Source organism: Alexandromys fortis, unplaced genomic scaffold (genome assembly GCF_014885135.2).
Source record: "Alexandromys fortis isolate MF-2015 unplaced genomic scaffold, M_Fortis_MF-2015_v1.1 scaffold_228, whole genome shotgun sequence".
In the NCBI taxonomy this organism is placed as follows: Eukaryota; Metazoa; Chordata; class Mammalia; order Rodentia; family Cricetidae; genus Alexandromys; species Alexandromys fortis.
This window is the reverse complement of record NW_026068115.1, coordinates 47,013-73,602: the sequence shown is the minus strand read 5'-3', so window position 1 is coordinate 73,602 and position 26,590 is coordinate 47,013. Positions and strand designations below refer to the sequence as shown.

The window sequence follows — 26,590 nt, the reverse complement described above, 5'->3', positions numbered from 1 at the left end:
TTTTAAAATGTTCTTTTTACTAAAATGTTACATTGAATATTCCTCTTTCCAATTTTCAAGGATACTACCCACCACCTCCAACGGTACCAGCTGGTGTGACTCCTTGTGTTCCTCGCTTTGTGAGGTCCAGTAATGTTCCAGAGTCCTCCCTCCCACCTGCTTCCATGCCATATGCTGATCATTACAGTACATTTTCCCCTCGAGACCGAATGAATTCTTCTCCTTACCAGCCTCCTCCTCCGCAGCAGTACGGACCAGTTCCTCCAGTACCTTCTGGAATGTATGCTCCTGTGTATGACAGCAGGCGCATCTGGCGCCCAGCTATGTACCAACGAGATGACATTATTAGAAGCAATTCTTTACCTCCAATGGATGTGATGCACTCATCTGTCTATCAGACATCTTTACGGGAAAGATATAATTCATTAGATGGATATTATTCAGTGGCTTGTCAGCCACCAAATGAGCCAAGGACGACTGTGCCTTTACCAAGGGTAAATGATGTTGAACATAAAAATATTACTGTCGTGTGTTAGTTGAGATCTTGTGTCTTGAGTTAAACCAGATAGATTCTCATTAACTGTGATTTAGAGAAGTTGTTTGACCTTTCTATGGCTTGGCTTTTTGTTGTTGTTCTTTTTGTGTTTTTTCATCTGTTTGATGGAAGTAAGAGTAGTACCTACTGTTGTGAGAATTAGTTTAAAAAGAATCAAAACTCTTAGAACTAGACTTGATAGTATTCAAAAAAGTGTTATGTTGCCAAGAGGTGGTGGATCATGCCTTTAATCCCAGCATTTGGGGGTAGATACAGGCGGATTTTTGTGAGTTCAAGGCCACCCTGGTCTACAAAGTGAGTTCTAGGACAGCAGGGCTATTTCACAGAGAAACCCTGTCTTGAAAAAACAAACAAAACAAAGACAAAAAAAAGGAGAAAAAAAGTGTTGTGTTCAGTTAGGATCGGATGCATAAGTTTAAAAACAGTCCTGAAGATAGAAGGACAAGGCCTCTTTTCAGTAGCTTCACATATATACAAATGACTTCTAAAGGAGAAAAATGAGTGTTCACATTTTCCTTGACATCAGCTGAACCGTTTGAGTATGTGGAGAGAACACTAGGGTTCTACGGCAGTTTCTCTGTTCTTTTTGTACATGTGTACATCCCAACAATAGAAACTTTTTACTTTATTCTCACAGAACATAGTTTATTTACCACTCTACAGGTGACCAAGATTTTTTTTTTTCTTTTATCCTTAGGAGCCTTGTAGTCATTTGAAGACCAGTTGTGAGGAACAGATAAGAAGAAAGCCAGATCAGTGGGCACAGTACCATACACAGAAAGCACCTGTCTCTTCAACTCTTCCTGTGGCAACACAGTCACCAACACCACCTTCTCCTCTATTCAGTGTAGACTTCCGAACAGATGTAAGAAAGGTTTTAACCACTTAGTAATCACTGATGTTCAAACAGATGACTTTAAACTATGGTTCACTGATTTGTATATTTTGGAATGGTTTTGTATGAAGTCAAACCACCGGGTGGTGGTGGCGCACGCCTTTAATCCCCCAGCACCGGGAGGCAGAGGCAGGCGGATCTCTGTGAGTTTGAGGCCAGCCTGGTCTACAAGAGCTAGTTCCAGGACAGACTCCAAAAGCCACAGAGAAACCCTGTCTCGAAAAACCAAAAAAAAAAAAAAAAAAATTAGCTCAGTAAGCAGCGTGTAAACTATGGCTAGGGGAGGAGATTCTCAACATAAGGCTCCTTTACCAGGGTTTCAAGATTATTGTAGTAGTAGACTTAATACTTTATCTTTTTATTGTTATGTGTTATGTTTCTTGGCTTTTTTAGTTTTGGGCTAGGTCCAAACCTTGTACATCCTCTACCACTGAACTTTATGATTGGTGTAAGATTCAGAATAAAAATATATCTACCATTTACCAAGTAACTACTTAAAAAAATGCTGTTTTATTTAATTCTCATGAAAACCTTAGAGGGCATGTATTATCTGTATTGTATAGGTTATAACCCAGGGAACTTAAATAATTTGTCCAAAGATCTTTCAGTTTATACATAGCTTAGAGTTTGAATCCTGGTTTTTTTCTGTTTCACAGGAGTACAGAAATGGCCTGCTGTATTATTTCTCCTATTTGTATCCCTATTAATTATTCTTGTTAGTTATTACAAAACAAGTCTGACAGAATGATTTCTATTCTGCTTTTTTTATTGTATGTTTTGTGTGTGTGTGTGTTATTTCTCTAAATATAGTATATTAGAGAAAAAAATCTTTTTGTTTTTCGAAATAGGGTCTCTCTATGTAACTTCTCTGGCTGTCTTAGAACTTGCTCTGTAGACCGGACTGACCTCAAACTCACAGATCTGCCTGCCTCTGCCTTTCAAGTGCTGGATTATAAGTGTGCGCTAACACTGCCCGATGAGAAAATTTCTTTGCATACTCTTTTATTTATTTATTTTCCTCAGGTTTCTGGTACAAACAAGAAACAGCTTTTATATCTTTCTTTTTTTTTAATTTGTTTTTAATGATTTATTTAACTTTATTTTATGTGCATTGGTGTGAAGGTGTCAGATCTCGTGGAACTGCATTTTCAGACAGTTGTGAGCTGCCATGTGGGTGCTGGGAATTGAACCCGGGTCCTCTGGAAGAGCAGTCAGTGCTCTTAACCGCTGAGCCATCTCTCCAGCTCCTTATATCTTTTTCTTATGAAAAGTTTCAGACACACACAAAAAAAAGACTCATAATAATTACATATAATTATATAACTTCCAAAATTGTCAACTTGGCCAAGTTTATTTCATTTGTGCTTCTTACCATTGGATTATTTTGGCATAGTCCATTCCCTAATTTGGTTGTTGAGACACTGTTTCACTAGGTAACCCAGGATTCAGCAATTCCCCTGAATCAACCTCTCTAGTGCTGGATCTGCAAATGTGAGCTATAACACCCAAATTAGACAAATATTTCTATTCAGGAATATTTCATAAAATGCTACTTTTTAACCTGTTCATATTCATCTCACTAAACTGAGACTGCCTCAAAATAAGTAAACAGCTTGGCAATGATGTTAAAGATGTCAATATTTATAGAATGATTTTCCTTTTTTCTTCTTTTTCTTGTTTTTCGGAGATGGGGTTTCTCTGTGTTGCCCTGGTTGTCCTGGAACTAGTGCCTCAGATTTGGAGATCCAATTGCCTCTGCCTCCTGAGTGCTGGAATTAAAGGCGTGTGTCAACACTGTCTGGCCCATAGTTTCACTTTTTTATACAATATACTTTAAGAAATAAGTATTTCTTTGTGATTCAGATCAGGTGTTGGCAAATAATATTACTCATATTTAACTTTTCTGTTCCTCAGTTTCTCGGTCTCTATAATTATTCAAGTAGATTTTTTTTTAAGATTTGTTTATTTAGTATGTGTACAATGTTTTGTCTGTGTGTATGCCTGCATGCCAGAAGAGGGCACCAGATCTCATTATACATGGCTGTGAGCCACCATGTGGTTGCTGGAAATTGAACTCAGGATCTGGAAGAGCAGTCAGTTTTCTTGACTTCTGAGCATCTCTTGAGCCCTCAAGTATTGTTAAAACTTTAGTGTCCTGGCAGTAGTGTTATAGTATATTTCACTTCTTTTCACATCTGTTCTTTCCCTTTTCTAGCTTCAGAGCTGCCTTTGAATTCCTTTTGTTAGTTAATGCTGCATAACTTATGATGTTCCTTTATTTCCTACATGATCTTTTTTCCTCAAGAGAATTATAGACTGCTTTAAGACATGGACCGTGATCTTTTTTTATTTTTCTTTTTTTTTTTTTTTTTTTTTTTTTTTGCTAGCATTACATACCATTTTAGTGTGTTATTATTATTTTTGATATTATTTGTCAGGAGTTTTGTAAGAACACTTAAAGGACTGAAGCAGTAAACTTTAGTAAGCTTTTAGTAGCTTGCTGTACTACTTGCTGTAGAACCTGGTACCTTTAGTCTGATTCCTGGGACCCCCATCGTGGAGGGAGAGAACCAACTCCTACAAGTTGTCTTCTGGCTTCTCACACCTCATGGCACCTGTGTACATAAGCACTAAATAAATAAATAAATAATTAAAATGAAATTTGAATGTGTTTTTAAAAAAATTTTTAAAAATCACTTAATAGGACAAATATGAAAGAATGTATAGAATAAATAACTTACAAGACAAAGGAAAAGAAGGTGTGCTATTTTCTGTTATATGAATATTATTGCTTAGAGCTGATTTATTTATTATTTGTTTGCTTTATTCCTTTTGAGAGAAGGTTCTGATCCACACAACCAGGCTGATGTAGAACCCAATATAGCTCATGTTCACCTTGAACTCCATGCAGTTCTTCCTCAGGTCACCATATTATAGTTATTATGGAAATGAGGCAGCATGCCCAGCTGTTACATAAGTTCTGGAAAGAGTTCAGTTATTAACTGTATGATCCTTTAATTGTGTAATAGTTATTCAGTATTGGTTACAAACTTGTAAAGTTAGGTCTCATACTAATTTTGCCTTTTTTCCCCTTTTTTAATCAGTTCTCTGAGAATGTGAGTGGCACAAAATTTGAGGAAGACCATCTTTCCCATTATTCTCCCTGGTCTTGTGGCACCATAGGCTCTTGTATAAATGCCATTGATTCAGAGCCCAAAGACGTAATCGCTAATTCAAATGCTGTGCTAATGGTATGATTTTGCTTGACTGGGTAAAAGGGGGTTTTGGAGGTAGGGAAGATAATGCTAATGTTTCAAGTTTTAAAATGAAGACTTTAGTTTTTTATATTCTGACTGTATACCTTATGTGTAAATAGCAGGATAATATCTTAACAAAACAAATGTCATGGAATGTTTCAATTATTTAACCATAACTTAGTAGTTTAATATGGTTGTTACATACCATTTAGATCCACAGTTAGTATAAATTTGACCAGAAAAACCTAATTATTTGTCTTCTAAGAACATACTTTATCTTTAGCTACAGTAATGACCTTTGATTGATATTCTTTGATTTGTGCAGGACCTGGACAGTGGGGATGTTAAGAGAAGAGTTCATTTATTTGAAACTCAGAGAAGGACAAAAGAAGAAGACCCAATTATTCCCTTTAGTGATGGACCCATTATCTCAAAATGGGGTGCAATTTCCCGATCCTCCCGAACAGGTTACCATACAACAGATCCCATCCAGGCAACTGCTTCCCAAGGAAGTACTACTAAGCCCATCAGTGTATCAGGTGATCCATTTTAGTAATACCAAAGAATTTATACCATGTACTTTTATTTCTAACCTGTGAGATAGAAAACATTTCATCTAACCATCTAAAACTGAGAATGAAGTGTTTTAAACAAATCCTTTGGCTAGTAGGAAAAAAATACACAGCCATTTAGAAAGTATATTTGTACTTACATACTGATTTTTAAAATTTTTCTTTGTCTTTTTATTTATTTATTTTTGAGACATGGTCTCACTCTTTATCCAAGCTGGCCTCAAACTTGTGGCAGTCTTGCTGCCTCAGTCTCCTGAGTGCTGGTATTGCAGATGTGCACCACCTTGTCTGGCTTCTTTTCTGCTTTTTAATAATTGTTTCTTTTTGTTTCCTACAGATTATGTCCCTTATGTCAATGCTGTTGATTCACGGTGGAGTTCATATGGAAATGAGGCCACACCATCAGCACACTATATTGATCGGTAACTTTGCTCTCACTTCCTTATGATGCTTTACTTTCAAACTGCATGCATCTTAAAATATAGAAACCAGCCGAGCGATGTCGGCACATGCCTTTAATCCCAGCACTCAGAAGACAGAAACAGATAGATCTCTGTGAGTTTGCGCCTGCTACAGGTCTACAGAGCGAGTTTCAAAACAGGCAGGACTGTTTCACAGAGAAATCCTGTCTTGAAAAAAAAAATTTTACATCCATATACATGTACGTGTGCGTGTGTGTGTATCACTACTAGTTTACCATGTAATAAGCCACAGTAGATACACAGCTATTTGGAATGATGACTAAAACATATTCAGTGTTGATAGTTACAAAGAACATATAGTCATTAATGCTTTAGTTGCTTTATATCTCGCTTTTACTGCAATAAACATATTTCTTTTTAAAGGGACAGATTCATTGTTACTGATTTATCTGGTCATAGAAAGCATTCCAGTACTGGAGACCTTTTGAGCATTGAACTTCAGCAGGTAGGCTCTATTTAGCTTTGATTTTTAAAAAGTAAATAATAATTGAAAGCTAAGTTTATGTTTTTCTCTCTCTTCATGGAGGCCAAGAGTAACTCATTACTTCTTCAGAGGGAAGCTAATGCTCTGGCCATGCAGCAGAAGTGGAATTCCCTAGATGAAGGCCGACATCTTACTTTAAATCTTCTAAGCAAGGAAATTGAACTGAGAAATGGAGAGGTAAGAAAACTGAATATCTTGGCTTCATATCAATGTATTTGCTTTCTGTAACTATGTATTGAGATGTACTTACTATTTTTAGTGAATTTTTCAAAGGTATCATGGATTACTTTTTTTATATTTAGAAATATATTTGGATATGCCATCTCTCCAGCCCAAAATTTTTTATTTATATGCACATTTTTAAAAAAAATTTATTGCTTTATAAATAATACCATTCAAAATTTCTACTTCTTCCCCTCCTCCTCTCCTCCCATTTCCCTCCTCCTACCTCCTTAAGAGAGGACAGGGTACCCTGCCCTGTGGGAAGTCTAAGGCCCTCCCCCCTCCATCCAGGCCTAGGAAGGTGTGCATTCAAACAGACTAGTATCCAAAAAAGCCAGTACATGCAGTAGAGACAAATCCCAGTGCCACTATCATTGGCTTCTCAGCCCCCATTGTCAGCCACATTCAGATGGTCCGTTTGATCACATACTCGTTCAGTCCCAGTCCAGCTGGCTTTGGTGAGCTCCCATTAGATGGGGCACACTGTCTCAGTGCATGGATGCACCCCTCGTGGTCCTGACTTCTTCTCCCTCCTTCTCTTCAACTGGCCTTTGGGAGCTCAGTCTAGTGCTCCAGTGTGGGTCTCTGTCTCTGTCCCCAGATGGATTATTTTTCTAAACTTAGAGTAGAAGTAGTAGTTCTCAGACTTCAGATCTTTAGCTAAATCTGTAGGATTCCCATTTTAATTTAAAGGAGGCCTCCGGTTCTGCAGGTATAAAATTATTATTTTTCTTATTTACAGAGTGACTATACAGAAGACACAGTAGATACAAAGCCCGATAGAGATATTGAGTTAGAGCTTTCAGCACTTGATACTGATGAACCTGATGGACAAAGTGAACAAATTGAAGTAAGTGCCACAATTAGATAATTAGATGACTTTGTTCCGTTGTAAATTAAAATGCATAAAATACTGTCATATTGAAAGATTAACTTTTTATTTTTTTAGGAAATCCTGGACATACAACTTGGCATCAGTTCTCAAAATGATCAGTTGCTGAATGGAACAGCAGTCGAAAATGGCCATCTTGGCCAGCAACAGCAGAAGGACCCAGTAAAGCAGAAGAGACAGAGTTTAGGTGAAGACCGTGTAACTCTGTGAGTGTTAGACAGATCCTTCATCAGCAGGGGACATAGGATATAAATATTTAGAGAAGTAGATGTAGTATTAGATTAATTTTGTCTTTTTACTATTATGGGGAACCCTTATGTATTAAAGTAATGATTTGGTCAGTCTGTATTTTTAGGGAAATTTGAACTTGTAAAGTAGTTTATTTTAATAACCCAAAACTTAACTATTTGTTGGGATGAAAGTTCTCTAGTCACTAGTATACTTCTTCAGTTTGGCCAGACTTGTAATTGGGAAATTAAATCCTAGACTAACACAGCTGTAACTTCAGCACCTGTTAGGCAGAGTCAGGATCAGCTACTTACATGTTACTATCATGGAATCCATAGCAAAACCCTGTCTCAGAAACAAACCATAAGGGACTGGAAAAAGGCTCAGGAGTTAGGAGCACTTGCTGCTCTTACAGAGGCCCCAGGTTTGGTTCCCAGCATTCACATGGTTACTCACAATCATCAGTAATTCTTATTCCAGAGAATCTTGAGACTTCCAAGGGCAGAGCACACATGTGGTTCACATCCATACATGAAAACAAGCACCTGTATGCATAAATCTTTTTTTTTTTAAAAAAATCATAAAAACTAGAGAAAACAAAAAGTGTTAAGTGTTTCTTGTCTTAAAAATCATGTTAGGATTTTCTTGACTACTATATTGCCATTTTGTTTAATTACTGCCAAAGATTTAGGCCTGTCTTAAGGTTGATAATTTATATGTCATCTAGTCTTTTTTTAATTTTTATCATAAATTTGGAAAATAGGACCTTTTTAGTGACTTCTTATATTTTAAAAATTACTTTGATTTTTATTAATTTTTGTGTGTCTGGGTATTTTGCCTGCATTTAGTCTGTGCACCATGTGCCAACTTTGTGCCTGCAGAGGCCAGAGTGGGCATTGTGTCTCCTGGGATTCGAGTTACAGACCTTTGTGAGCTGCCATTTTGGGTGCTAGGAATTGAACCCAGGTCCTCTGGAATAGCAGCTTCAGCCCCCATTCAATACTTTTCTTGATAAAGAAGATAGACTTTTTCTGTGGGCTCTTAGAGTTTGAAATAGCTTTTAGAGAACATATATAGTAACTCTTAAATATTTGTACTTAAAGTTAATTTGCTTTCACTATCATTTATTTTCTCATAGGGAGGAACAAAAAACAGTTCTGCCGGTAACATCTTGCTTTAACCAGCCACTCCCAGTGTCTGTTAGCAGTGCAGGCTGCCTCCCCATCACCACATCTGTCAGTGTTGGCAATCTCATCCTGAAAACTCATGTTATGTCTGAAGATAAAAACGACTTTTTAAAACCTATTGCAAATGGGAAGATGGTTAACAGCTGAAAGGAGGCTCATCTTTCAAATTTGTGACCACACCTTGGAAGCATTTACACTAGCTTTTTATATATATATATAATATATATTATATAATGTATATTTTTTTTAAAAAAAAAAAGAATATTATTGGGGGCATCCATTTCCTGTGGACTCTTTGATACTTCAAGCCCTCTTGCATTAGCATTATGAAAAAAAAAAGAAAATTTACTTTACTAGGGTAATGTTCACTTTCCAGAAATTATTGGAATTTGGACATTTAACTTAAGCTTCAAGCAGCTTTTTATGAGTTTGTAGCAATCCGGTGCAGTAACTGAGCCATTTCCTATTTTAAATGGCTTCTACAGTAAATTAACAACTCAGTTATTAAACTAGCAGGATCCTACAGTGATACATCTAGTGAAAGTAGAGTTAATTAATTAACTAATTTATTTCTATTTTATGTTTCACTGAGAGAAATATCCATCTCATTCCAGATGCTTTATTTATCTTTTTTATTGAGCTTTGCATGTATTTTTCTTTTTTGTTTTTGAAGAGTGAAGTTAGATGTTCTTACCATAGAGTTTTACAGGGTTATATACTAGCTTTACTGCATTATATGTAGAAGTGTGGTGCAGTGCTTTTATCTGTAGCATTTAATTTTTTTAATTTTCCATTTTCAAGGATAGTTTCTGCTTTGTTAATATTTATACAAAGGCTACTTGTTGAAGTAATTAACTAAAAATATAACCAAGTGCCTAAGTCTTTCAGCTGATGTACTAGATATTAAATTCTCCTAAGTTATGCAGAATCGTTTTTACAATTTTGATAAATTATGCACTAATGTAATGGCAATTTTTTTAAATGCAGATTTAAGCCTGTACATTATTGAATCTGATGACTTGGCAGAAGAATCAGGTGCTTTCAGCTTTCTTGAGAAAACCCTGTATGTAGCGTTTGCACTGATTAACAAGACGGTATTGCTGGGTCTTTAATTTAAATTAATTTGGGTGTTCATTGCATTGTTTTAGTTACATATTGTTTATTGTTTACTTCATATTGGGTTTAATTTTCCATGTTTTCTGACTATTAGGTTGATAAGACTTTGAACCATGTAGTAGTAGAACATTGGCTAACATTTATCCATACTTAAAAACATGAATAATTTCTGCCCTGCCATAATGTGACTGAAATTTTTAGTTGGCATCTGTCTAGCCAGCCATGTCTCAGATTTGTGAGTGGTATTTTATTGAAGCTTAAATTTCAGTCAATGTTTGAAAACAAAAGCTGGGCATTTCTTCCTGGTGGTAATATTACCTATAGTTTGTTGGGGTTTTTTTGTTTTTTTTGTTTTGTTTTGTTTTTCCTCCATTTCTTTAAGATTAGTTTGACTTTTATTGTTTTTTAATTAACTTCTGTGAAGTTGTTTACTCTGAAAATTGTACTGGAATATTTTAAGCCAAGCTGATCTTTCACCAGGTGTACTGTATGTAAGGGCTTCTCCTGCTAGCAAGATGCTTAAACAGGATCATGTTATTGGTCGTCTGAGCTATTTAGTTATTTTACAAAAAAAAAAAAAAAAAAAAAAAAAAAACCACAGCATTGTATCAGATAAGATTTTGATAAAAAGTTTTGTGCACATTTCCAGGGGTGGGAGGCTTGACATTTCCCTGAAATTTCTTGATTGGAATGAGTAAATACTGGTGTTTGATAACTGTCTTAATGAACATGCTCATAAGGTGACTGATAAGTTGTAAATAATACCTGAGAAACAAAGGGGTAGTTTTGATATTCTGGTGTCAGTATGGAAGATCTTACACATTTATTTAATACGTAAGTGTATGGAGATGTTTGTTTGTAGCATAACAGCACAGTAGCCTTGACTTAATTTCCTTTGGTTAATACTGTACCTTTTGCCATGGCCAGTGCTCCCCATCCCTACAAAGACATTTTATTTATTTCACTCTATAACCTGAAATGAATAGGAACAAGAGTTTTAAACCATGTTACATTAACTTATTTCTGACATTATGTATTAGCCTAGGATATTACAGGAACTTGATTGTTATATAATTTATATCAGAACCTTTCTATGAATATGAGCTTATTACATTTGAAATGCTTCCAATGCTCTTTTTTTTCCTTTTGTAATTCCAAAAAGGTTATGTAAACCAGTCTGTCTATTTCATGGATATTTAATAGTGAGATCTTCCATGTTGAAGGTAATGTATTTTTTTTTTAAGATTTTAAAATTGCTATTTTGTTACAAAATAGAGACCTATTAACAGTTGAGAGCTCCTTATGTGCCCTCAGGGAAAGAACCCTCTGTGCAACAGAACTACACAAACATCTTCAGTACTTTCTGAGGGTGGTTATATACTACATAAATTGATCTTGTGTAATTATCCTTATCTTTTTAATTTTAAAATTGACATTTGAAGCGTGGTTGTACTCTGCTGGAGGGGGTTGGGATGCCTAGGTGTTTGCCTACTTGTTCAGTAAATTACATTTGCATCAGTATGTGTTCCTGCCAACCTTATTGGTATGTCTCAAATACTTAGTGTCAAAAATAATACTTGTCTTGCAGTAGATGGTCCCAGAAAATAGTAACTCCCTATTCTTAGATTTTTACTCTTTCTCACTAACAACAGAGGAATTGTTTTTGTTTCATTATTCTGTATTGCATCTTTTATGTAGTGACAACCTACTGTCTGTTTTGGTGGGTTAATGTGAAATAAAGCCATTGGATTTCTGCCACTTCAGAAGAAAGGACAGTTAGTCTGACCTTTCTTCAAAATGATACCTAATGATGTCATAAGGAAAATAGTACAAAAAGACCTAGAACATGGCTTATTAAAATTGGGGGCAATCATCACTTTGACCCTTTAATAAGACATTATGATGAACACATTTGGGATCAGAGATTACAGCTGCAATAGAAGAGAAAATTAGTAATGTTGATATCTAAACTGTATGTGTTGCCTATGGGTATAATCAGGAAAAAGCACTCTGAGGTCTGAAAAGCAGAAAAATGATGTCAGTTTCCTTGTGTTTTGTTTTTCTTCCCAGTTTCTAAATCCAGTCAGTGTACCACATTCAGATGCTGTGAATATAGCATCTTTAGTCTTGTGTAGGGTCATTTCATTTTATGAATTCTAAGAGTTCTATGTGTATTTCTTCTAGTTGGTACCTAAACAAATCATATTCTCTTACCTATGCTACCATGACTTATTTTAATGCCGTGCAGTAAACCAGTATATGTGGGGATGTGGGGACAGCTGTACATTCAAAAAAAAAAAAAAAAAAAAAGTAGCTCTTTAGGCCTGTGGCACTTACCCTCTCCTTTGGTACTGTTTACCCTAGTAAAGGAATTAAATGAAACCTCTCATACAAAAACTAAAAATTCCCTTTTGTATGGATCCTAGTCACTTTGACCCAGATTTCAAGTTGATGCTGAGTTACAAAGCACATCCTGATTTTATATACAGAATGCAGTGGTTTGTAGGACTTTTGAAAAATAAAATCATTTAACCATTTGAAAAAAAATGTTTAAAAGCCACCTGCCCTACTTTTGAATTCTAAATGTGATACAGCCCATGTTGTCTTTTTAGCTAGAGTTGGACGTTATAACAATCGGATTCAGCATATGATTTCAGCTGTGAATCTGAGTATTTCTTCCCTTGTTTCTTTAAATTATTTTCTGAGCAGTCTCTCATCAATATTGGTAATTAATCATTAAAGAGAAAAGTTGCATTGCAAGCTGTGTATTAGTGTCTTAGAACTTTTCTTGTGTTTTAGTGAATCAAGAGTACTGATGGGATCACTTACTGTAACTTCTTCTACAGAAGGGCACCTTCTGCAAGCAGAACACAAATGAACATGCTCAAGGAGTATCCTGTTTTCTAAAGATTAAGTTTGCTAGTAACTCCTTTACATGAGCTGTTTCTTTGTATCCCTTTGCTGGCAAGGGAGTACAAGGAGTCAAACCCCAGATCAGAACACCCCACATTTGAGTGGAGACTTATTTTTACTCTAAGGGGAGTTATTCCCCCAAGTATGAAACTGGCAATTATTTTTTTTCTTTTATATAAAAAATTAAAAAATATCCCCTAAACCAATGGAAAATAGATACTGGCTGCACTTAGTACTGCCAAAAGCCAAAGTCATTTGCACATATTCCATCAACCTGTCAAGAATTGGGCCTCTCTTTATAACCCACAGCATGAAAGTGCATGCATTCTCTTAGCTGGGCAAACAATTATACTGTAGTTGTGATACAACACATGTGGCTTTTATTTGTACTGCACATACCCACTGTACAGCCACTTGGGAGTATCGTGGTTAGCTTACAACAACTGCCGTCTGCATTTATACTGTTTATTGCGTATTCTTTTCCCTGGAAGTGAAAGAGAAATGTTCTTCTTGTTGCATTGATTACATTTTATAAATTTGCTTAGCTGGAAAGTTTGGGGAAAGAGGCCTATTTGTCAATTGTACAACCGATTGTGAAGCTTAGTGTGAATATTTTTACGTCTGTATTAGACAATTTCTTTGCAAATCTATTGTTCGATTGAAATGTAAATGAAATTAAAGATGGTGTACATCCATCATGTAAAAAGCAGGCACCATCTCTAAGATGGATTTAATGCTCATTTTTAAGACATATACTCAGCTTCTATTTAAAACTATAAAATAATTCTGTACAATGAAATATGAGGAATATATATATGGGAATAAATTCTATTCCATTTATTTCAATTTGAATTTCCAAATTGTAATGTTTCCCTTTGTGCTATAGGAATAGGATTAAATGGGGGGAAGGCTAGAACTTATAAGGCCTGTATATGGGGGGAGGGCAGAGATGGAACAATGAGGGTTGTGATGATAGTGAATAGCAAAGAGTGAATTCTATGTGTTTTTGCTGTAGCACTGAAGTGAAGAGATATTAGCTTTGGCTGTTCACAAACTAGAGCATCATGATTTTCAGTGTTTGAGAGAAAATTGATGGAAAAAAGTTTGCAGTACTTGACATGTATTTGCATGCACAAAATAAAATTATTTGTCCACCTTAAAAGTTGTTTGCTTAGTGTCAATGTTAAGTTTATGGTATGTTTTAGTTGTCCTGATTTTCTTGATAATACCTTTAATAAAGCTGCAAAGACACTCCTTAAGTAGGGACTTAAATGTTCACCTGCTTCGTTGGTATACATTGGGAGGTAAATAGACCTAAGGAGATGAAATATTTCTTAATTATGTTTGACATTTCAATATAGAGCACTTTTTAAATGGGTGGTGGTGTAAAATATAATACTGAGTTTACTGTCTGGGAGATAATAGGACAGATGCATAAATAGGACAAAGTCATGTGTTATGAAAATCATTCTGTAGACTTCAGAAAGTTTTTTTAAAAATGGCATGAATCTCAGCACCATTGTCATTGACCTCAGAGTACTTTTATTTATTCACCCCACTTATGTGTAATAAGCCCCTAAGATTATAGGTCAATGAAATGAGCCCTTTCGCTAGAAACTTGTAGTAATGGTAAAGACCAATTTGAATAACTCAGAAAGCTACCTACTAAGGGGCTAGTTGTAGTTGAATTGAGCAAGAGGGGGTGCTTCTCTGTGAGACCACCTCTAGCTAGACTTTAAATCCTGCATAACATTTGTACCTGTAACAGATTACCTTCACGACCTTTACCTCTATTTTGTATTGTAATCTTGTTTTATATTTGATAGGTTATGTAATTTGCCAAGATCTCATAACCAGAAAGGTAATAGAGTCCGAGTTCTGCCATCTTGCTTTCTCTCAAAAAGGTAACAGTAATGGTTGTTGGATCCATTTCCACCTAAGTGGAAAGTTTAAGAAATGGGATTTAAGCCAGGGGACAGTGGTGCACACCTTCGATCCCAGCACTTGGGAGGCAGAGTCAAACAAATCTCCTTGAGTTTGAGGCCAGCCTGGTTTACAAGAGCTAGTTCCAGGAGAGCTAGGACTTTACACAGAGAAACCCTGTCTTGAAAAATCAGGACAAAAAAAAAAAAAAAGGAATGGGATTTAGTAATAATAAAAACAGCCAGTTGTTCTCTGAGTATGTTTCAGACAGAGTTATAATTGTTACAATGTAGATTATTTTCACCATTTCTAGTCAAAAGAAATAGATGCTTTTGAAAATTTGCCCAAGTTTACATTGCTAGAAAAGGAAGATGGGCATTGACTACCTTACTAACAAAATCATAAAAGAATCTTGGAAGTTACATAAGCTGAATAATTTGAGATTTTTAGAAAGGATACTTTGGGAGTGATGTAAAAGATGAAGCTGGAGATAGACTAGCAAAGAAGCTGGGTCAATACTGTAAGTTAAATGTAGAATACATGGCCATGCAGGCATGGCAGAAAAGAGATGAGCTTGAAGATTGAGGTTGGGGAGAACAACTGACCAGATTTGCTGTGCAGAAACATACATTAGGCATGTATACATTATTAGGGGATTGTTTAAAGATAACTCTGTTTTGCTGAAGGAAGACACGATTGTCACATGCAGTCTTGTATAAGCCCCAGAGTGACTTGAGTATAGGAAAAAGCAAGAAGAAAAGCCATGAAGTGAACCAGGCAGAGGAATTGAGTTACTACAGGGATAGGGTCTTGTGTAGCCCTCTTGGCCTTGAACTCACAATTTGGAGTGCTGAGGTCACATGTGTTCACACCTAGCAAGGAAAGGAAGCATCATGGAAGAAATAAAATTTTAGAGAGATTTATAGTTAATCCCTATTGAAATAACATGTTTAACAGAGTAGTTCAGATGCCCATGGGATAGCTTCATGACTAGGTCTTTCAGGATTTTCTCAAAACCTAACCTTAATGAGAATCAGATAGAAAGTAACTAAAGGTGCAATTTAAAATAGATATCTAAGTCCAAGAGGATGGAGATCAATAAAAGTATTTTTTTAAAAAAAAAACTATTTTGTAATAGTTATAGATTCATAGGAAGTTACAGAAAGTACGAACATTACCATGTACCCTTCACATAGTTTATCCAATGGTAGTATCTTGCATAGCTAGTACAGTATCAGAACCAGAAAACTGACTTAACAGGCAATCCATAGACATTATTACCCCTCCTCAGCTTAGTGTGTGTTCATTCACCTGTATATGCCCACCCACAAAGTAAGGCATGTGGGTGGTTCTGATGCAGTTTTCTCAAGTGTAGGTTTGTGGAAAGGTCATTGCTAAGATGACCGTCGTCTCCTCTCGTTCATTCCTGTCGCCCTCTATATTCACATCGTTCTCTTACCATACCCTCTGAACCCTGACAACCATCTCTGCAGTTATGTCACGGTGACAGTGTTATATAGATGAAATTATACCATGTGTAACCTTTTGAAATTGGCTTTTTTTTTTACTGACTTCAGCACAATTACCTTGAACTTCATTCAAGTTGTTGCATATATTAATAGATTGTTCCTTTATATTGCGGAGTATTATGTCATGGTGCAGATATACCGTGGTTTGTTTAACCATCATCCATTAAAAGACATTTGAGTTGTTTCAAATTTCTATTACAAATAAAGCTGCTATGAACATTTGTATAAATGCTTTTGTGTGGATATAATTTTTATTTCTGAAAAATTGAGTAAATAAGCTAGTATTTGTCTACCTCTGAAGAGGATGATGAAGTGTCAACTTAGATGAATTCCTTAAAAATTCAGTTTGCCAGGGCTGGTGAGATGGTTCAGTGGTTAAGAGCACTAGCTGCTCTTCCAGAGGACCTGGGTTTCCAGCTCCCAGATGACAACTCAGGACTATCTGTAACTCCAGTCCCAGGGAATCTGATGTCTTCTGGGCTCCATGGGCACTACACCCTCATGGCATACAGACATACTTGCAGGCAAAAAAAAAAAAAATCCATATGCATAAAAATAAAATTTTTAAAAATTGAGCTTGCAAAAATGGATACACGAGTAAATTGTCATTTGCCTGTATTACTTTTATGTTTTCACATAAATTGCCATCCAAACAGCAGTGTAACACAACAGTACTTACTATCTCAGATTATGTAGGTAAGGAAGTTGAATGTGGCTTGAATGGGTCCTATGAGTCTCTTTTAGAAACTGCAATCCAAAAGTTAGTTGGCATTGCCATCATTTCACTGCTCAGATGTGGAACGATAAGCTTCCAACTTCACCACTATAATGGTTGGCAGGATCTCCTTTATGAACTGTTGGGATGAAAGCCTCAGGCTTTTGCTGGCTGTCCATTGGAGCCCAGAAGAGCCTCTGTAGGACATCTCACAGTGGGCAGTTGGATGAGATTGGCTCATCTAGGTGGCAAGAAAATCCATATAGCAAGCAAGAAAGCCGAAAAGTTAGTTTTAGAACTGTATTTTGGAAGTGGCATCTCATTACTTTTGTGATATTTTAGTCCTCAAAAGAAAGGCCTTAGGTCAAGTCCACACTTGAGGCAAGGAGAGTCATACAACAGCATGCATCCTATAGACAGGTTTTGTTTTGGCAGTAGGATTATGTCCAATCAGGAGACAGAAACCATGTAGTGGTTATATGGGATGTGTTTTTTTGAACACTAAACTATTTTAATTAAGTAATTATAAGGTAAAATATAGCACACTGGTTCAGCAAATCGTTCCTAAGGGCAGAGTTGAAAGAGGCCACTTCTCAAGGCTGGGCTTCAGACCTCATAGGAGACACTATACTCAGTCTAAATATGGGTAAAATACTGTTGGATTGCTCAGGTTCAAACTAGTTGACTAGCAGAGAACCATTCTCCAGGCCACAGGTGAAGTATGCAGCTGCAGAGGAAATTGAACGAAGGTTCTCAGTAGGTCTTTGGAAGGTGGAGGGGAGCTTCAAGACACCAGTTTTTGTTATTGAGAGTACCAGAAAATTTTTAGTGTACTGAAGTGTCCATAAGGGACCACATACGGTAGATGCATGAATGGAGGAGTGCTCTACTGGATATCCTTACATTAACATTGCTGGCCTCCATGTGACTGCAGGAAAGCTTCCTGTGCCCTCTACTGAGAGAATCCCTCAATGTTTTTACAGAGCAGAGATAAATCTTTGGGGTATTCTGGTTATCGTTAAAGAGTCTAGAATAAAGGCAGTAAATTAATCAGCCAAAGAACTTGTTACGAGCTACCTAGTAAGGCTGTATACTTACTAAGGAAATTGAATTCATTACAGAAAACCTGACAAAATTCCAGACCTATTCTTATAGTCAGTTCTATTAAATACTTAAAATAGCACCAATTTGACAAAAGTTCTTAAGAAAGTGAAAAAGTTAACTTCCAAATAGTTTTATTAAACCAAATGTGTTAGGGTTTCTATTTATGTGGTGAAACACCACAACTAAAAGCAACAGGGAGGGAAGGGTTCATTTTATCTTAAACTCTAGGGTCATTTCATCACTGAGGGAAGTTAGGGCAGGAACCTGGAAGCAGGAGCTGAAGCAGAAGTCATGGAAGAGTGCTAATAACTGGCTTGCTTTGCCTGAGGACTACCTGCTCAGAGGCACACGACCCAGAATGGGCTCGACTCTTCTATCTACATCAACCTCTAAGAAAATGCTCACACAGGCTTGCCTACAGGCCAGTCTCATGGAGTCCTTTTCTAGAATTAATATTTCTTCATATATTTGTCTAGGTTTGTGTCAACAAACCAGGGCACCAAAGTAACCCTGACAATAAAACCAGATAATGACATAACCAGAAATTCTTTAGGAACATATATGTAAAAAAATTATTAATATATACATAATGATTTTTCTGTGGGAACTCCTTCAGCCAACAGCATTTAAAATACCAGTTGACTTTGGGTGTGGTCTCATGTACTATAAATGCAGATGAAGTGCACAAGGCCCGTTGGCTGCTTTATTTGGTTCCAGTTCCCTGCTCATGCAGAGCAGAGTACTGATCACCACTTTTTCTGAGTCTTCCCCTAAAAAATAAACCTTTAGTAGATTCCATTCTGGGCCAGTTTTAGTATAAATTGCAACAGATTGGTGCCCATGTGGCACCCAGGCCCGTACCATTATCAGGACCTGCCCGGAAGGTCTGCAGCCTTCTCCCACCCCCACCCATGTGACTTGATCACACCTACTAAGAAGTTTGTTGCTGAAATCCCTCCAGGGCTTCTCTGGTTTCTGCCTGGCCTGCTTTAATCAGGCCTATCTCTGTCTTGTGGGGCAGGGTCCTCTAGCTTGCATTCCCAGTTCGGATCTGCAAATGCCTGGCCAGTAACCTTGCTGCCCTTGTAACTTACAACTGCCTGTAAGCTCTAAGTTCTGCTCGACCCTTTTCCATATACAGAATTGATTTAATTGCTCTTAGTATATTTGTTAGTATTTGAGCTGCTGCCACTGTGGAACTGCGTTGGGACTTTGTTTACTCCTCAACTTTTCACATTGCCCCACACCTGTAACTGCAACACCTGCTGGCCAATAAAGATTATTACACCTACAACAATTTTCTGAAAACTGTAATGGGAGTAAGTTCATTTGATAAATAAATAAATTAGAAAATTGCAAACAAACCCCAAAATAATGGTAGACAATATCTCCATTGAGGAATTTAACAACCTTTTTGTTTCTATTATGGATGGAATTCTGCAAGAGTTACAGGAGTTACCCTGTACATTTGTGTGTGTGTGTGTGATCATAGGGCTCACCTTTGTTTTTCATATTATATCTGTAAAGAAGTGGTTTAATAACAGAGTCAAAAATGAGAAACTTGTAGAAATGATACAGTCTTTATAGACTGATAATGAGAAGTTAGCTGAAAGGATTCATACCATTGAAAAGGAGAACCTTAATTTGACAGCCAAAATTCAATCCATGTCAGTGGGTTATGAAACCTTACAAAAGGGTACTGAGAGATTATCTGAAAGGATTCACACTGTTGAATATCTCTCCAGGAAGACAATCTGCATGCCATCCAAATAATATCCAAGGATAAGAAGTTATCATTAATGGAAAAATTTAATTCCTTGTAATCACATGTGCAGAATGAGGACCAAAAATTATTTGATTCAATGAAATCCTTAGAAATGTTCACAGGTCAAGAGATTCAGGCTTTACAAAAGACAGTGGTAAAAAAAAAAACATTGGAATCAATTGAGGAAATTGTCAGAACTGATAAACAAGGAGAGGACTACCTGCTCAGAGGCACATGACCCAGATGACAATTTGCTATCTGATTCAAATGTAGATACTTTTTTTGTGTGTGTGGTTTTTTGAGACAGGGTTTCTCTGTAGCTTTGGAGCCTGTCCTGGAACTCCCTTTGTAGACCAGGCTGGCCTCAAACTCACAGAGATCCGCCTGCCTCTGCCTCCCGAATGCTGGGATTAAAGGCGTGCGCCACCACCCGCCCGGCAAATGTAGATACTTTGGAAAGAATGTTTGAAGAAGTAAAGTTTTGCTAAATAAGGATTACAAACTGTTGTAGTACTCCACTTGTATGTTTCTGGCTGCCCAGAGTCCCAAAATAATTACACAGAAACTATATTATTTTCAATACTGTTTGGCCAAATAGCTAAGTGTATTTCTGGCTAACTAATATCTTAAATTAACCCATCTCAATTAATCTGTATATCACCACATGGTTGTGGCTTACTGGCAAAGTCTCATCATGTCTTGTCTCTGGCAGTGGCTCCATGGCTTCTCCTGACTTCACCTTCTTTTTTTTTCCAGAATTCGTTTTAGTTTTCCCTGCCTAAGTAAGTTCTGCCTTGCTATAGGCCAAAGCAGTTTCTTTATTCATTAACCAATAAAAGCAACACATAGACAAAAGGACCTCCTGCACCATTTCCCCTTTTCTGTTCAAATAAAAAGGAAGGTCTTAACTTTAACATAGTAAAATTACATACAACAAAACAGCTATCAAGCAAAAATTACAGTTACACTATTTATATCTACTTTATTTATATCAACTCCATCAAAGACTCCAGAAGGATATAATTTTACCAAAGTAAACAGAAAGTGCATTGTAAGCAACTTCCAAAACTCTAGAATTGGCAAGTTCTGTATTCTTTGGGCATCCAATCTTCAGCCCACAGGCCCATAGTATCCAGCAGACTTTTCCATAAAGCAGGAAACTTGAAGATCTGTTCTTCCTTGCAATGGCAAAGTCCATCAGTTGCTTTTTTCTGTGTCCTGCCAAATCTCTGGCAGTCTCTTTCATGAAACAGAACCCCCCCCCAAAGGACTGTCTCACCTTTAGGCAAATTCAGCAGTCATTTCTCTGTGGGTTCTGCATGTCCAGTTCACACAGCATGCCATCAAGCAGTCTAGACAAGAGTAGTTTCTTTCCCAAATGGCTAACAAACTCCATAAGGAGCCTCTTCAGTACCAATCTTCCTCTTGAAGTTATTGATGCTGCCAGGAGCAGATGTGTCTCATTGTCATGAAAAGTCCTAAGTTATTAAAACATCTTAAATGCCATATTCTGAAGGTCTCTGAAAGATTTGAAGAATACTTATCTAACTGAAATATATCTCTGTATATCTAGAAAACCTAACTAACTTGACTACAAGTTTGACTGTTATAGATGATTATATATTAACTTATATTTCTTAATTATACATAACATTTTTAAATGAGCTGGACAAACACATACATTAATCAAGATCAGAAATACATATACATAGTATAACAAAATTGACCTTAAATTTTTATCAATAAACTAAGATCTATACGAATGCAAATCACTATAGCATACCCCCTTTAAATGAAAACAAACATTTATAAACAATATTTGGGAATTTTGGCATAGTTCTCACCAAACAGTTTCCTGCTTTTTGTTGGACAAATGTTGAAATAAGTGTGGCGGGGCTGCGTCCCCAGCACCCCAGCCACCTGCTAGCTCATGCCCGAAATAACAACACACAAACTGTATTAATTTAAACACTGCTTGGCCCATGAACTCTAGCCCTTACAGGTTAATTCTCGCACCTGGACTAGCCCATTTCTAATGATGTGTGTAAGCACCCCAAGGTGCGCTTACCAGGAAGATTCTAGCCTACGTCCATCCTGGGTCGGAGCTGCCTGGGAGAGCGAAGCCTGGCGTCTCTGCTCCAGAGAGCAGAGCTGTCGAGTCCTCAGGGAGCAGAGCAGAGTCTGACCTCACTTCCTCTTTCTACCAGCATTCTCTTCTGTTTACTCCACCCACCTATGTTCTAACCAATAAAATGGGCCAAGCCAGTTTCTTTATTAGCCAATGACCTTCCTTCATCAGACAAAGTAATTTTTGGGGGTGTTCACAGCAACCTTTTGGGAAATTTTGGCTCATCAAACCACATTAGTCTGGAAGGAATACATAGGTTCTCATCTTCTGTGGAAACAAAAGAAGAACCTCTTTTCCAAAGCAACATATCCTTAGGCCTATATTTTGAAGTCAAAATACCTTTAAAATTGTTGGTTTAGCTTAGTAGCATGTACAATAAAATGTCTCTCTGTACTTAGCTCCTTCACAGTCAAAAATTCAAAGAAAACACAATAGTATACATAATCTGTAGTTTCCATATTTATGTGGCTTATTTTTATTTACTCCTTTTAATCCATGACTATCTCTGTACTCTCTCTTTAAAGACCTTACTTTTTAAAAAAAAATTTCTTCTTTTTATGACTCTCTATATTCTTTTCCTTCTCTCTCCCAAGCCTATGTACATTTATCCAACACTGTGACCCATTTAGATGTCTTTTCCTTCTGGATTTGTCTTTAATGCATATCTGTAATTATTTTCTGACCAGAAGCACTTCTTAAAATACTAAGCATCCTTACTAAGACTAAGGCTGCTTTGCCTTTTGGCTCTACCCAGTCCAACATGGCGGAGCAGAGTCCTGTTTAGCACATGCCATGCTCACAGCCCCATTTTCAGGCACACAACAGGTCTATGTTGTCATTAAGCAAGTTGTAGCACTCTTGAAAACACTGCTCAAAGACACCATTGAAATGCTCCATAGCTGGACCTCTTTAAAGAATCAGAGTTTGTGCTGACAAAATGGCCCAGGCCCAGGAAGCCACTGTTTCAAAACCTGGATTTGTTTTTTCTACCACTGAATCAGGAAGACCTCTCTTAAGGGAGCTGCAGCATTCTGTCAGGAGCCAGCAATATTCTCCTATTTCTGTTTACAATATTTGTGCACCTATGCAAAGTTATTTTGTCATATTGTATGCATCCCTGCTTCTACCTCTGCTTAAGATATTTTGTATATTGATGCAATTTTAGGATATATTTATCATATTGCACTCTACATTTCTATTTCTGATCATGATACTTATACATTGTTTCATTGGAAAGTCATTGTTCTCATTTTCTGCAAAGTTGTTTAACAATTGTTTAATGTTTTAATATGAAGCCTTACTCTTTAAACTATATAAGTATTAAGAATTATAGGTCAATAGTAATCCATGTTTGTCATACTTATATTTAGACTAATCAGGTTCTTTGAATGCACAGAGATTGTATTCTGCTTAGATATGTATTCTTCAACTACTTCAAAAAAAACTGTAGAATGTGGCATTTAAATAACTTAGGATTCTGTTGATGTGAGACACAATTGCTCCTGGCAGTACAGATCTATTCCTGAGAGAATGTTGGGCACTGAAGATATTCCACTTGGAGCTTGTTTTCTTCTGTGCACAACTGGCCTTTGCGCAAAGATCTACCTCTCCCTCGAATGCATGGTGTCCAGACTGGACAAGCAGGATATAAGCAAAAAAATTGACAAATCTTGCCAAGACAGGGTAAGATGGTTTTGAAATTTTTCCTGCCTCTGAAAATGGTCTCTCAGTTACTCTAGGCCTTAACCAAAGTTGGTTGCCCCAACTTGCAAATGAGACTTTGGGTGACTGCCCAGAGAGCAGGTTGTCTTTGTTATTTCTTGCCCATTTTGTTAGTTGCTTGACTGTGCTTCCTGTTTAGTCAAGTAATATAATTACCCTTCTCAGGTCTGTGATGGGGTTGAAGACTAGATAGTCATAGTTACTTTCCTCTCATGACTTAGCCAGGGTGTTTTAAACATAAGACTTAGACTCCTTAGGATATGATAATTATTGAAACATTTAGCATATGTTTCTTGTTTGATATTGTTCATATTGGTTATAATTCTAATTTCTATGTATGTTTTGGCTTCTTTTCTCTGGACAATACTTGATATTTGTTCTTATTGTATATAGTTTTGTATTAGGCTTAGACCTATCTTATTTAGACAAAGGGGGAGGTGCTGTGGAAACTCCTTCAGTCAATAGCCTTTAAGATACCAGCCCACTTTGGGCAAGGTCTCATGTACTATAAATGCAGATGAAAAGTGTGTGCCATCCCCTTGGCTGCTGGATTCAGTTCCAGTTCCCCTCTCACACAGAGAACTGCTAATCACTGCTTTTCCTGTGAGTCTACCCCTAAAAAACAATCTTTATTATACTTCATTCTGGGCCAGGGTGGAGCTATTTTATTATAAGTTGCAACAGGATTTTAGTATATAAGCATACAAAATATAACACATCAAGTCCAAACATGCTTTTTTTCAGAAATGCAGATTGGTTATTACATTGAAAATCTTTAATTGAGCATATTAACAGGTTGATCTCTGTGAGTTCAAGGCTAGCCTGGTCTACAGAATGAGTTTCAGGACAGCCAGAGAAACCCTGTCTCTAAAAACAAAACAAAAAAACTTTGTGCCACCTCTTCATCTCCTCCATCTTAGTTTTGGGCTCTCTTCTTTTAAATAGTTAAAAAGGGAGAGAGAGAGAGAGCCCACAATATGCCAGGGAGTCAGTTTTCTCCTTTAACTATATGAGTCTAGAATCAAACCCTGGTTGTCAGGCTTGGTGACAAGAGCCCCACCCACTGAACCATCTTGCTGGTCCTCATCTCTCTTCTTTCTTCCCCTCCCTCTTCCTCTTTTTCTTCTATGTCTCCTTCAATAAATGTCATGCATGTGAGTGCTTGCACAGGCACACAGATACACTCACAAACACCAGCAGGCAGGAACAAGACTATGAGGCCATGCATGTGGTGCATACCTGTAATCCCAATACTTTGGAGGTCAGCTGGGAATACAGAGTGAGGCTCCTGTCTCAAAAAAAAATTTCCCCCCCCAAAATAACTCCAAAAAAAGAAACCTCAAATCAAACAAACCAAAACCAAACAAACAAAGCTGGGGAAATGGCTCAGCAGCTAAATCATGTGTCTCTCAACTTTAAGGACCTGAGTTCAGATCTTAGGAAGATGGATAGGCCCACTTGCATAATTACAAGTTCTTGGAATGTAGAGATGGAATCCTTGGAAAAACTGACTAGTTTAAACTGGCCATATCAGGAGCTTCTGGTTCAATGAGAGACCTTTTCTCAATGGGCACAGTAAAGAATGATTGAGGAAGACTCTAGAAGTCAACCTTCAGTCTTCATGTGCACACATGTGTGCCTGTAACCATGTACAACACACACCACACATGCAACAAAATAAACAATTTTCTGGAGAAACCCATGGTTAAGCAATAAAATTGGTCATCAACCATGAATGCCAGCTTAATAGTGACTCTGTTACCCTATTGCCCCACCTCAGCTGCTGCTCCAGTGAGTTTGACTTCACTATCATACAAACCTTGAGCAAGTAAGACATGCCCAGATTCCTGAAACACATAAACCTTCTATCATGTTTGTTGTTTTCTTCCAGTGTTACTAGGATATTTTATTACAGTAATGACTATTAGCTACATTTACATTTCTTGGAAGCATAAAGAAATCCAAGGGAAGAATATGAAGAATAAAATAATGGACTAAAAATGCAAGTGATGGCCCAATTATTTTCTAATATATTCTTGTCTCAGTTGTTACATGATTTTAAGACTCAGAACTAAATTTTAACCATATTTCTCACACACTCAGTGTCTTTTATCATCCTCTCAATATCAGTGTAATGTGAATTTGAGATCTTTTTAACATTTCCAACTTCTTAAATCTTTAGGCTCTTATGGTAGGTCATACCTATAATCCTAGCACTTGAGAAGCTGAGGCAGGAAGTTGACTGTGAATTTCAGGCCAGCTGAAGCTACACTGTGAGACACTATCTGAAAAAAAAAAACAAAACAACAAATCGTTCTGTTACTAACATTTTATCAAGAGGAACAAGTTACAAAGAGAGGGAGAAGATACCATGTGTACTGGAAGTCTTTTCTCTGTCCTGCCAGTCCCTGCAATCACTTATGAAATAATCAATTTGAAGCTTAAAATTAATTATTATTGTTTGACTGATGGCTCAGGCTTTTTACTGGTTAGCACTACATATAAATTAATCCATTTCTAATAATTTGTCTATCACTGCTTTCCCTGTAGCTTACCAGTAAAGCTTTGGCATCTTACTCCTCCAGCAGCTGCTGACATCTCTCTGACTCTGCCTTCTTTCTCCCTGTTTATCTGTTTGGATTTCCCATTTAGCCATATTCTGATCTGCCATAGGCTGAAGCAGCTTCTTTATTAACCAATGGTACTAAAACATATTCACCACATACAGAGGGGGCATCCCACATCAATTTTTCTCACTGCTGTGACAAAATACCTGAAAGTGACATTTTTTTTATTTTTTTTTAAAAATTACCACCTCCTCCCCGTTTCCCTTTCCCTCCCCCTCCTCCCACACATCTCCCCCTCCCCCCTTCCCTACCCTTCTCCCCCTCCCCCCCACT

The 26,590-nt window shown here is 37.1% G+C and overlaps 1 protein-coding gene across 6 annotated transcripts in view; it reads left to right on the top strand.

The window, feature by feature from the left end:
* Rc3h2 (ring finger and CCCH-type domains 2) overlaps positions 1-26,590 on the top strand; it is a 77,122-nt gene that overhangs the window by 40,754 nt on the left and 9,778 nt on the right. The window contains exons 12-21 of one of the 6 annotated variants that reach the window (XR_007589120.1): positions 61-494; positions 1,254-1,421; positions 4,556-4,702; positions 5,034-5,247; positions 5,618-5,702; positions 6,126-6,207; positions 6,289-6,423; positions 7,211-7,318; positions 7,418-7,566; positions 8,727-11,114. Coding sequence is in view for 5 of the 6 variants with exons in the window: in XM_050124824.1 (XP_049980781.1) it covers positions 61-494; positions 1,254-1,421; positions 4,556-4,702; positions 5,034-5,247; positions 5,618-5,702; positions 6,126-6,207; positions 6,289-6,423; positions 7,211-7,318; positions 7,418-7,566; positions 8,727-8,922 (1,718 nt within the window). In the remaining variant the exon portion in view is untranslated. Of the gene's footprint in view, positions 1-60; positions 495-1,253; positions 1,422-4,555; positions 4,703-5,033; positions 5,248-5,617; positions 5,703-6,125; positions 6,208-6,288; positions 6,424-7,210; positions 7,319-7,417; positions 7,567-8,726; positions 12,526-26,590 lie in introns of those variants that run through there. The other 5 variants (XM_050124825.1, XM_050124824.1, XM_050124828.1 and 2 more) reach the window with 5 other exon arrangements.